Source organism: Melitaea cinxia, chromosome 9 (assembly GCF_905220565.1).
Source record: "Melitaea cinxia chromosome 9, ilMelCinx1.1, whole genome shotgun sequence".
NCBI lineage: Eukaryota > Metazoa > Arthropoda > Insecta > Lepidoptera > Nymphalidae > Melitaea > Melitaea cinxia.
The window spans coordinates 3547967-3560108 of record NC_059402.1 but is presented as its reverse complement, the minus strand read 5'-3'; the positions used below and the strand labels follow the sequence as shown (position 1 = coordinate 3560108).

General features: G+C 36.0%; 1 protein-coding gene across 2 annotated transcripts in view; it reads left to right on the top strand.

Annotated features, from left to right (window-relative positions):
* LOC123656696 (calmodulin-A-like) overlaps window positions 1-12142 on the top strand; it is a 64956-nt gene that overhangs the window by 29115 nt on the left and 23699 nt on the right. The window contains exons 3-4 of one of the 2 annotated variants that reach the window (XM_045592357.1): window positions 8377-8452; window positions 10866-11038. In XM_045592357.1, coding sequence (XP_045448313.1) covers window positions 8377-8452; window positions 10866-11038 — 249 coding nt within the window. Of the gene's footprint in view, window positions 1-8376; window positions 8462-10865; window positions 11039-12142 lie in introns of both variants that reach the window. The other variant, XM_045592355.1, reaches the window with a different exon arrangement.

Here is a 12142-nt window from a genome sequence, read left to right as displayed (position 1 = left end):
TCACCACGCTGGGCAGGCGGGTTGGTGACCGCAATTTTCGATTCATATGTTAATATTTAGATTAGCGCTAAAACACGTAAAACGTTTCCTTAAAATATTAGTGTATTATAAATCTTTCATCGTATAAATCTTCCGAATATAATACCATTTTTTCAAAAAAATGGCAACATCAAACGGTTATAACTTTAATTCCCAAAAGATTCGATTGAACGTACGAAAGGAAATGTAATCTTAGAATCACAGTCCGTTATTGCTAAAGCCCCAAGGGAATACGGCTGCGTTCATTTTATTACTGAAAATAATCTATAGGTCATACTTTTTAAAATATATCTTATTTATTCAATTTGTTAGACAGTTGAGTGTATTAATAATAAGGCATTGACGACTTTGAAATTTACTGTTGTATCGGTGTTTTGACATATTTTATTTATACTGTATATTCCACCTGTATACTTTTTAATTGTAAAAGAATTATAACAATCCATTCGGTATTTATTTTTCATTTCGTCATAAAATTTAAAATTAATTATTTTTTCATAGTTTAATGACCAATCTAATGTATGTCACCTTTGAATATTTTTATACAAGAAACAGATAATACAAACAAAATGATGCAAAGAAGTGCATTTATGCAATACAAATATAAAAATATATTTCGTATCATAAAAATGCTCTTCCATTATTAGTCATTGATATTAATATCGAACAAACGAGATAGATAAGGTGTTCAGGTAGTACAAAAGGTAAGTTTTACTATATGAATTTAATAAGGAAAAACAGACTTGAGTACAAAACTGACCCAAATTGTACAGTCAGTCAGTCAATTCAGCCTATTGCAGTCCACTGCTGGACATAGGCCTCCCCAAGTTCGCGCCAGACAAAGCCAGCCCTGCGGTCACCAACCTGCCTGCCCAGCGTAGTGATTTTGGGCAAAATCCCCAAATTGTACAAACAAAAAAAATTAAGACTTAGAATATTCAGTAAACATTAATGATTAAAAAAGGTTTCAATTAATAAAATGCAAAAGATGTAATTAACTTAAACGAAATCTGTGTCACGTCACAGACGCGCAAATAAATTCAACTACTTAGAACTTTGACACCGGCTGACCTTATGATGAGTTAAAGCTTCTCACGTTAACGAGATTATAATTATATAACGTTTATATAATAGAAATATGATATTCTTTTTTATTTTTTATGAGTGAAAAGGTTTTATAGGACATCTTTAGATGAATTTTCATCTAGACCTACAATGAAACTATATTAAAAATGAAGAGTATATACACCTTTATTTTTTTGATACGTTTTTGACAATCACCTCGTCAGTAGACAGTGATTATACAAACTGATGGTTCTTCAATCTAGTTGCTTGCAAGTTCTATCTCTATCGAGGACAAATAATTGGTTATGTACTGGAGGGTTAAATAGTTTTGTATCTTGTGGCTATAGTAGATCAGTGCTGTAACAGTATTACCAACAAATGGAACTGTCTGTAAATGATAGTAATGTTACATTGCAATTTAGTCCATATATAAATCATTACATAGTATAAAACAAAGTTGCTTCCCGCTGTCTGTATGCTTAGATCTTTAAAATTACACAACGGATTTTGATGCGGTTTTCCTTGTTAAATAGAGTGATTCTAGATGAATAAATACATGTTTAATATATGCATAATATAGTAGAGGAACACTGATATTTTTTGCAAGTGCGCGAAGCCGGGACGGGTCGCTAGTTAAAAATAAACCATCACATGGACACACACACTTAAAAGTGTAGTCTTTATGTGGTTTCGACAAATAACTTTATTTTATTATATATGTTAAACAGGATTCTTATGTTTTATTTTATACATTTTGTTTTTCATATTTTACAAATCTAAAAAAAACATTAACTTAATGAAGACATAGAAAATAATACTTTATCTAAATCCTAAAAAATCTAAAGCATTGTTTTCGTCTGTAATACTTGAAAAAAAAAATAAGTTAATGCCTCACATATGTCACTTCCTAGAAGAATTAAATTCTATGGGTCTAGAAATACACATATTACAAATACAAATATATAAAGCACTAAACGACTAAAAACGATACTTTAAACGAGAAGATATTTTTAACTTCAATTAGATAATCAAAAGGATATACGTCAAGTTAAATATAATAGTTTTGTGAATTCTTTTTTCTTTCTTTGATATTTTGTCTAAAAAGATCCGCGTTAGTTGTTACAAATAACATTATAATAGTTTTAATCAAACATGACACAATGTGAATATTTCAAAATAGATTTAATTATCATTACGTTTCCGTCCGACATTTTTCTCAACGCAGTTGAAAACGAGCAGTTACAAATAGTTTAACGACTGCTTAACCATTTGTTTTTATTGTAAAGAAAACACAGATCTTTAGAACGTTTTATCTTTAACATTTATTTTTAAATATGACATTCGTTTCGAGAATAAAGATATATAAACAAATAACAACCCATAGTAATTAAAAAAATTTCATACACAATTTTTGTAATGAAGCTTAAACATGTGTAAAAGCGCTTTATGTAAAATTACTTGAAGCGCTGTCACAATCGCTACAAAACGTAATTAGCATGTCTGTTTCTCATTGTACTCGTACTACCGTCAACAAAAGTATTGTTTTAAAGACAGAAATGAAAAAAAATCGTAGAATAAAATGAACGAATTTTTTAATCTCAATAACTAACACCTTAACCATTAGTTATTATTGAAACTAAGACCTCAAATCTAACGTTCTTTAATCTAACCTATTTTGAGACGCTTTTTCTCTATATATGTCTTAAATGTTACTTATTGCTAGTACCTATATTATTGTACCGTTGTTTTAATTTCTTCTAGATTTACTAGTAGTTTGATAAATTTCATTACATAATAAAAAAAATTTCATATGATTTATAGTTGTGATAAAATACATTTACTAAAAATGTAGTAAATGTTAGGTTGTGTGTGACTCCATTGGTATTTGTGTGGTTAATCCCATCTCAAATTTAAAATCCTAATATATTGCGTTATTCGCAATACATTATATCATACATCTTATAATTTGTAAGTTAAGCTGGGATATTCAGATTTTCGGAATTTTACAGAAACATGTATATTAAAATATACCACATTTATATTTACACTTTTTATTTTTTCATCCAAATTTATAGTACAATTTTTTATACAACTACATCGGCAAACAACTGATGGTGATCAATTACCGTAGATTATGAAGCTAATAACAGAAGCGTCGCAAGCGCGATGCCGACCTTACCCCCCAGGAGCTCTGGTCACCTTAATCACCACAGGAACACAACACCGCCTGAAAGCAGTATTATTTAGCTGTGATCTTCTGTAAGGTCGAGGTACTTCCCCAGTCGTGCAACTGCAGATTAGTTACCATATAAGCTTAGAAAAAGTCCAGTGTGTAGTAAAAAAAATAGTGACGTATTATTACAGTAACAGAAGCATATAATAAACGTTCCACCTACGCCAAACCGCAGTTTTTACTTTACCGTTATTATGAAAAAGTTTTTAATTAAACCGCACGTCAATATTATGTTGCGCTGGTCTGCCATTTTTGTAAAGTACTATAAAATTACATTAAACTCGACTTGCGAAAAAATGGAACGGTCGACGCTAATTAAATAAGCCGTGAAAGTTTTATGAAACATTTAAATTAACTTTAACAAATTGAAATTGTTTCATTTTTATCGTAGGCAATTTATTCCCTAACACCCGAGTTATTTTTTAATGTCTATTATTCTTACTGTAATTTTCAAAATAATTTAAAACGTTTTCCATTTTAATATTGAGTATTATAACAGATGTTTCAAAGAGTAAGTTTGTTAGTAACGAAGGAGTTTCTGCTGTACTCAAAGGGCTATAAAACCTTTTTTAAAGTAAAGGAATGGCTTAAACGTTTTAATAAAAATAAAAATAAAATCTTGTTTTACTATTTATAATTATATAATTATTTTATACTAGTGGAGTACTTCACTCTAAAAAAGGTATTGGTATTGTAAAATAAAAAACGGTATTACGTCAAGAAGAGATAAAAGAGAATTCGGAGATGCAAATGACAAACCGCGTTTCACCCATAGAATTTGGCGTTAGATTTTTACTTTACTTTAAAACCACAGTAAATTATTTCCTTAAAAAAACTACCTTCACATTTCTGTAATGTGTAATTAATTTTAGTTAAACATAACATTATTCTTTATGAACTAATATCTTTCAATATTGGGAAAGTAAGTAATAATCAAGACCATTAAAACTGAATGTTCTATTTCAGGAAAATGTGAAAATTTACGCTTGCATTAATGACTGTGATCGACCAATTAGTTAAATATACAATATAGAGTAACGAAAGTAGGTCAGACTACCATCGTTTAAGTAAACTAAATGCAGTGTATATTCAACTAATTGCTTGATTAAATTAAAGTACACTAATATACATTACAGTATATGCATAGAAAGAGCCAATTTCAGACAAGGAATCTAATGCGGGACTATTAGAAAACCAAGAAAGCTCGACATTTGTTGTTTGAGTAACAAGTTCACAATTTCTGTTCATGTTATGACAATGTTCTTGTCAAAATTTTCAATATTATAGATAATACACAATTGTTAAGATATCGTTATAAAATCGTGATAAAGTATCCAAGGGTATTTAATATCCATATCCCTTGTATGAACCACACATCATTTGTAGCGTGACTTCATAATATTTGGCGTGACAAGACATTAGGAATAGGAATAAAAAATAGTATTTAAATGAAACTATGATGATGATGATGAGACAAAATAAAACTACACTTTTTGGCTATCAACTTTACCTCAAGTAGGTGATAATCAGCTTAAAATAAATTCGAATTCGAATTCCACGATTCGAAAGTGCTCTTGGGACCTATTTGAATAAAGCTGATTTTGATTTTGATTTTGTAAAAATACCATTACAAAAATATTCATCATTCATATTACTATGCTGTGTGGTTACGGCACTAAAGAATTTAGCCACCCCATCTCTTCCCGTGGGTGTCGTAAGAGGCGACTAAGGGATAACACAGTTCCACTACCACCTTGGAACTTAAAAGGCCGACCGATGGCGGGATAGCCATCCAACTGCTGGCTTTTTAAATGCACAGACCGAGGACGGGCAGCAGCGTCTTCGGTGCGACAAAGTCAGCCCTGCGGTCACCAACCCGCCTGCCCAGCGTGGTGACTATGGGCAAAAACCCCCATGAGTTCGAACCTAAAAATAAGGCCCTCAGTTCCCGGCAGCCCCACTATTCCCGGCTACGGCAGCGGCCGTGGTAACGGTGGGGTAGAGGGTGCCAAGAATCACCGGGGTACGGGAGGCTGCCATAGAAAAATATTCCTGGCTACGTATAATGGACGCACGCTACGGTTGGACCATCACCTCACCGAACTTGAGGTAGAACTTAGTCACATTAAGTGGAGCATACTGGGGTTGTCTGAAGTCCGAAGAGAGGGAGAGGACACGATGATCCTGGACTCCGGGCACTTGTTCTACTTCCGTGAAGGTGATGGGCTTTCCCAAGGTGGCGTCGGTTTTCTGGTTCACAAGACTCTCACTAACAACGTTGTGGAAGTCAGTAGTGTGTCGACCCGGGTAGCGTACCTTGTACTTAAGCTCACCGACAGGTGCTCCCTGAAAGTGATACAGGTATATGCGCCGACCTCGGCACACTCTGACGATGAAGTCGAAGCCTTGTATGAAGATATTACAAGGGCCATACATGGCACTACTTCGACCTTCTACAGCGTTGTTATGGGAGACTTCAACGCTAAAGTGGGAGTACAAGGCCGCGACGGATCGAGCATCGGACCACACGGATTGGGGCACAGGAATCACAGGGGGCAGACGCTTGTCAACTTCCTCGAATCGGAGGGGCTCTTCTTGATGAACTCATTTTTTCAGAAGAAGCCCCAAAGGAGGTGGACATGGCAAAGCCCCGATACTGTGACGAGGAACGAGATAGATTTCATCATAGCGGATAAAAGGCATATATTCAGAGATGTCTCAGTGGTTAACAGGTTTAACACCGGCAGCGACCACCGGCTGGTACGGGGCACTCTGAATATATGTCTCCGAAAGGAGCGGACCCGCTTGATGAAATCTACTCTCCGACCTACGCTGCCCCAAATACTATGTGGCTCCGAGCAGTTTCAGTTGGAACTCCAAAACCGATTCGATTCGCTGGAAACTACTAGCGACGTGGACGAGATAACCGACAACGTGGTGAAGACGGTGTGTACACTGGGTCGCAGGCACTTTCCACCAACAAAGCCAACGAAGCAGTCCAAACTTTCTCCCGAAGCCTTGGATCTGATGCGGCAGAGGCGCGAGTTGCCGGCTGCTTCGCCGGAACAGAGGGCTCTTTCCAAGAGGGTACGGAAAATTATTCGCCGAGACCTCCGCTGCTCAAATACGAGAGAGGTTGCTACTCTGATTGAGCAGAATAGGGGGTCCAAAGTTTTCCAAAGACCATTGGGGAGAAGCCTTCTTGCGAAGCTTAAAACAGCAGATGGCAGAACCGTCTGCTCTCGCCCTCAGGTCCGAGAAGAGGTTGAGAATTTTTATGGACAGCTGTACTCGTCGAGCGCACGCAAGCCTGCGACTTGGGACACCGAAGATCCACGGGCACCATTGTTGCGCCATTATTCGGAGTGTATCCCGGACTTCGAAGAGGATGAGATTGGTGCAGCGCTCGGGCAGCTTAAAAACGGGAGGGCCCCGGGGGATGACGGAGTTACCACTGAACTCCTTAAAGCCGCAGGGCGACCTGTCCTGAAAGCCTTGGCAAGACTATTTAACGCCGTCATCCACCGAGGTACCACGCCGGAGGCGTGGTCCAGGAGTGTGGTGGTGCTGTTCTTTAAGAGAGGCGATAAGTCTCTGTTAAAGAATTACAGACCGATCTCACGTCTATAAGCTGTTTTCGAGGGTTGTTACGAATCGTCTCGCCAGAAGACTCGACGAATTCCAACCACCAGAGCAGGCTGGGTTTCGAAATGGCTACAGCACCGTGGACCACATCCATACTGTTCGGCAGATTATCCAAAAGACGGAAGAATATAATCAGCCGCTGTGTATGGCATTTGTGGACTACGAGAAAGCCTTCGACTCCGTCGAGACCTGGGCTGTCCTGGACTCTCTGCAGAGATGTCATATTGACTGGCGATATATCGAGGTACTGAAATCTATGTACGACGCGGCGACGATGACCGTTCATGTCAATGACCAAAGAACAAGACCTATTTCCCTCCGGCGAGGGGTAAGACAGGGGGATGTAATATCACCGAAACTGTTTACCACTGCGCTAGAGGATGTTTTTAAGACCTTGGATTGGGGGGAACGGGGCATCAACGTCAACGGTGAATTCATCTCTCACCTTCGTTTCGCCGACGATATTGTCATCTTTGCGGAGACGCTGGATGAGCTAGGCCAAATGCTGGCCGGCCTAAACGAGTCCTCCCGACGTGTCGGTCTCTGTATGAACTTGGATAAGACGAAAGTTATGTTTAACAACCAAGTCATACCGATACCGGTATCGGTCGATGGTACCCTTCTCGAAGTTGTTCAGGATTATATTTACCTAGGCCATACTATCCAACTAGGCCGCAACAACTTCGAGAAGGAGGCCGATAGGAGGATTCGGTTGGGCTGGGCGGCATTTGGCAGACTCCGTCGAGTCTTCACTTCGAAGATTCCGCAATGCTTGAAGACAAAAGTTTTCGAGCAATGCGTTCTGCCTGTGTTAACATACGGAGCCGAGACGTGGACACTGACCAAGGGACTGGTCCACAAGTTTAAAGTCGCTCAACGTGCAATGGAACGGGCTATGCTTGGGGTCTCTCTCAAAGACAGGATTAGAAATGAGACTATCCGCGAGAGAACGAAAGTAACCGACATAGCCCACAGAATTAGCAAGTTGAAGTGGCAGTGGGCTGGTCATCTATGTCGCAGGACCGATGGCCGTTGGAGTAGACGGGTCCTAGAGTGGAGACCGCGTCTTGGCAAACGCAGTGTGGGACGTCCTCCGGCCCGTTGGACCGACGATTTACGTAAGATTGCCGGTGTAGGCTGGATGAGGATTGCGGAAGACCGGGATGTGTGGCGCGAACTTGGGGAGGCCTATGTCCAGCAGTGGACTGCGATAGGCTGAAGTGTGTGTATATTACTATATAAAATATTAATATAAACTAATACTGATCCCTGCCAAATTCCCATTAAAAATTTTAATAATTTAATTTAAGCAGCTTACATCAAATTTTAGTGCTATTTTTAGTTACTCTACGGAATTTTCTCAAAGCTGTATATTAAAATATCTTTGTTTACAGGCTCGAAACAAGCCAGCTGATGGCAGTGGACATGTCAATCAAAAAAATGCTGCGGGCCAGAAATCAACGCCATCGTGTCAAAAAGGTAATTGCTTTTTTGGAGAGTTAGCGTTACACATCGAAGATTCTATGATATAAACATAAAATTTTCGATACTATACTTACTTAATTGACAATTGTAAAACTTTGGTTGTTATTATTTTTTATCCTTGATTATTGTTGTTTATTTATTTATTTATTTATTCTCTTCGTTGTACATAATAAAAATCAAAACAATAACATATTACAAATAAGGAACAATGTATAAAGGCGATCTTATCGCTAGAAGAGCGATCTCTTCCAGACAACCTTTTGTTATTTATCCTTGATTGTTCTGAGATAGAAAGAAAAAAAGGGATTATTTATAATATAATAGCAAAATATAAAATAAATATACAACATGGTTAAGAGATTGCATCTCGATGGTGCTTCATTGAAACTTAGACTACGTTATTAAGTGTTTATGTAATAAACCGAAACACGTGCGTGTACGTTCGCTGAGTCTTTGCGGCTCAAAGAAATAAAATTCAGATTGAAAACTTACTTGTACGATCATGTACAGCATTATGTAGCTTCTGATACTGCAAAACCAAAGTTGAAGTCACGTGACAGCAAAGAATATTAAAAATTACTAAGCTATTGTAATAATAAGCCTTTAAGACTATTATATAGTGTTTTGTAAAATATCCGCCAACCCGCATTGGAGCAACGTGGATTAGACTAAACTAATGCATTACCGAAACCTAAGAGGTTATTTGTCGATTCAATAGAATATGGAAGTGAGGTAGAGCACAGCAGGAAATATCTTGGAAGTATCTTGACCCTGACCTTGACCAGAAGATCACAGCTAAATAATATTACTTTCAAGCAGTGATGTATTCTTGTGGTGAGTGAGGTGACCAGAGTTCCTGAGAAGGATTAGGGGTAGGGTCGGCAACGCACTTGAGATGCTTCTGGTGTTGCAGTCGTCTATAAACTACGGTAATCTCTTACCATCAGGTGAGCCGTACGCTCGATTGCCGACCTAGTTGTATAAAATAAAAAGAATATATTTTACTTTCTTTTAAATATTATAATATATTATTCCACACAACTGATGTTTCAAACAGCTTATTTACTTATAGCGACATTACGTCAACTCTACGTCTTGTCACATCCATCCTATCGCTACAGAAAGAGGAAACGATCTTGAGCGTTGAAAGTGACAGATAAGGATGTACATACGGCGTGTCACCGCTTATATTGTAGGAAAATCTTAGACGGAGACATAGGCTTACTAACATTTTATCTTATGTTGAAAATGTTTAGCTTTCCGATACATCTTGTTTTGTTTTTGTTTAGTATTAATGGCCATATTAAGACCTATTTGCTATTCTTGTTTTGATAAGATCTATTAGCTAAAATTTTTTACATATTCTACACTGTTTTTCTCTAAATACCTTGCGTGTTCTATTATGCTCCGTTTCATAACTATATTAATATCTTTTTCCTATTTATATTTTTAATATTTATTTCCTATTTATACAGATAAATTGCACAACTAACAATTAATACAACAATATGTTCTTTTTGAATAATTGTTTTCAACATTTTGACGTCAATAATATTAACCGATAGTGCACTTTAATTTGTATAAAACGATTAAGTGCTGGTTGTTAATTCTACCTCTGAACATGAATCTTTGCTTCAACTTCATATAATATATTGTAATTTACGATTGTAGTTATGATTGGTATTCATATTGTGAGTTATTGTTTTATTGATTAATATTCCATACTTTTATAAATTAAAAAAAATAATAATGTATTGAATAGCATTTAATTTTTTTTTCTACAAGTAAGCTTAATGTAAACTATGTAGTAGAGTAGTGCGTAAAGACTAGCTCGGTGGCGCAGTTTGTAGTGACCCTGTTTTATGCTCCGAGGGTTGTGAGTTCGATTCCTACCTCCAGTCTGGGTGTAATATAAATATTTATTTATATATTTATATATGTATTATTTATAAGTGTTTTCATCGAAAAAAAAAATGTAGCTATACCAGTCAGCTTGTACCTGTAATACAAGCATTAAGTTGCTTACTTTCTATTGTATAGATATTTATTTATTTATAGATTTCGATCTACTACAACTGTAGTTGTTAGTAATATTTTTATTTATACGCTATCACAAGACTGAACTACGGACAAAGTATTAGTAATTAAGGAACCAACAGACGACTCTTAAAAGTATGTTTATGGCTTGCTCCCCATAATTTCGTAGGCAAAGGGGATTGAAAAAGTAAAGAAGCTCCTTCGAACTAACTTTTTCTATTAGTATTATTTAACATGGAATATTTTCAAATATCGAGCAACGGGTTTTGGAGAAGAGTATCAAGTTTTAAAAGGTTATTGACAGCCAGGTGTTCTTAAATATAAAATTGATTTCATATTTAACTGAATTGAATTTGTCTAGGTGCAGCAACAAAAGGTGGTCCAAAAACTCCAGTCAAGCCATCAGCACAGAAAGGAGCGGCGAAGACAGCACCACCCAAGCAGGCGGCAGCGGCTGGAGCGAAGACGCCACAGGGGAAGAAGAAAAAAGGCCACAAACACCAACAGTACGAACTCATTGTCACTATAAATTTGGTAAGTATAATACTAATACATCCTTTATTACGAAACATATTTCATGTTTTTGGGCAATTCTTTCTTTACTATTTATTGTAGATTTTAAAGTCTACGTGAACTCTAGATATTATAGTAAATAAATAACAAAATGATCACTAAACTTCCACTCTCATAGTTTAACCAAAAACAAATAAAAAAGTTAAAATATCTTTTCTTCTCTGGGTGTGTTAATGTATTTTGAGTATCTATAACGCCTGGACCGATTTGGACGAGATTTTCATTGGAAGATAGCTGATGTAATAACGAGTAGTTTAGTTTAGTTTTATTTCAGAAATTTATTTATTTTGTAACTCTGCGAACTGAACAATAACTAACTTTTTTGTTAAATTACAAGCGCACGAAGTCGCGGGTACAACTAGTAACATATACTAACTACGTACTAAGCTAAAGAATTTCAATATTTCAGCCAAATAATGTATAGTTAAATTCTAAAAAGAATCCGGCATTATTTAAGTCTATCTTGATATCAACTAGAAGACCACCATAAATATATCTATCAAGATTTTTTTCTTTCTATCTCTTTCTAACGCAAATTTAATTATATGTTTCTCTGTCTGATATAACTTTGAAAACGTCTGGAGGCAATAAGACAAACAGGGACGATAACGAAGTTTCGAGTGATGTAAAGAAGTTTAGACAAGTTAGAAATGTTTGTTTGAATACAGCCCTTTCGGGGTTCCGTAATAAGATCTCCAATGACACCATTTGAAAAATATTCTTCTACATGCGTTTGTCTATCATAGGACCGTAAAATAGAGCATAACTTAATAGACAGTTATTTAAAAATTTCTCGGCCAATGAAAAGTAATAAAATTTAAGTGTACAATACAAATGTGTGATAAAAAAAAACGTTTAGACAAAAGTGCGATCTGACACACTTTTTTAAAAATAAAAATGGTTTAATATTTAATTTAGTTTTTACTCGACTCATACATATTATTGTTTATGTATCGTAATATATAGTTTTAATTGTATCATTTAATTTACCACTACTAACAAAATTGGAACCAATTTGACTTATTAAATAAATAAAAAACAATATAATAGTTTTGTGTTTAGTTA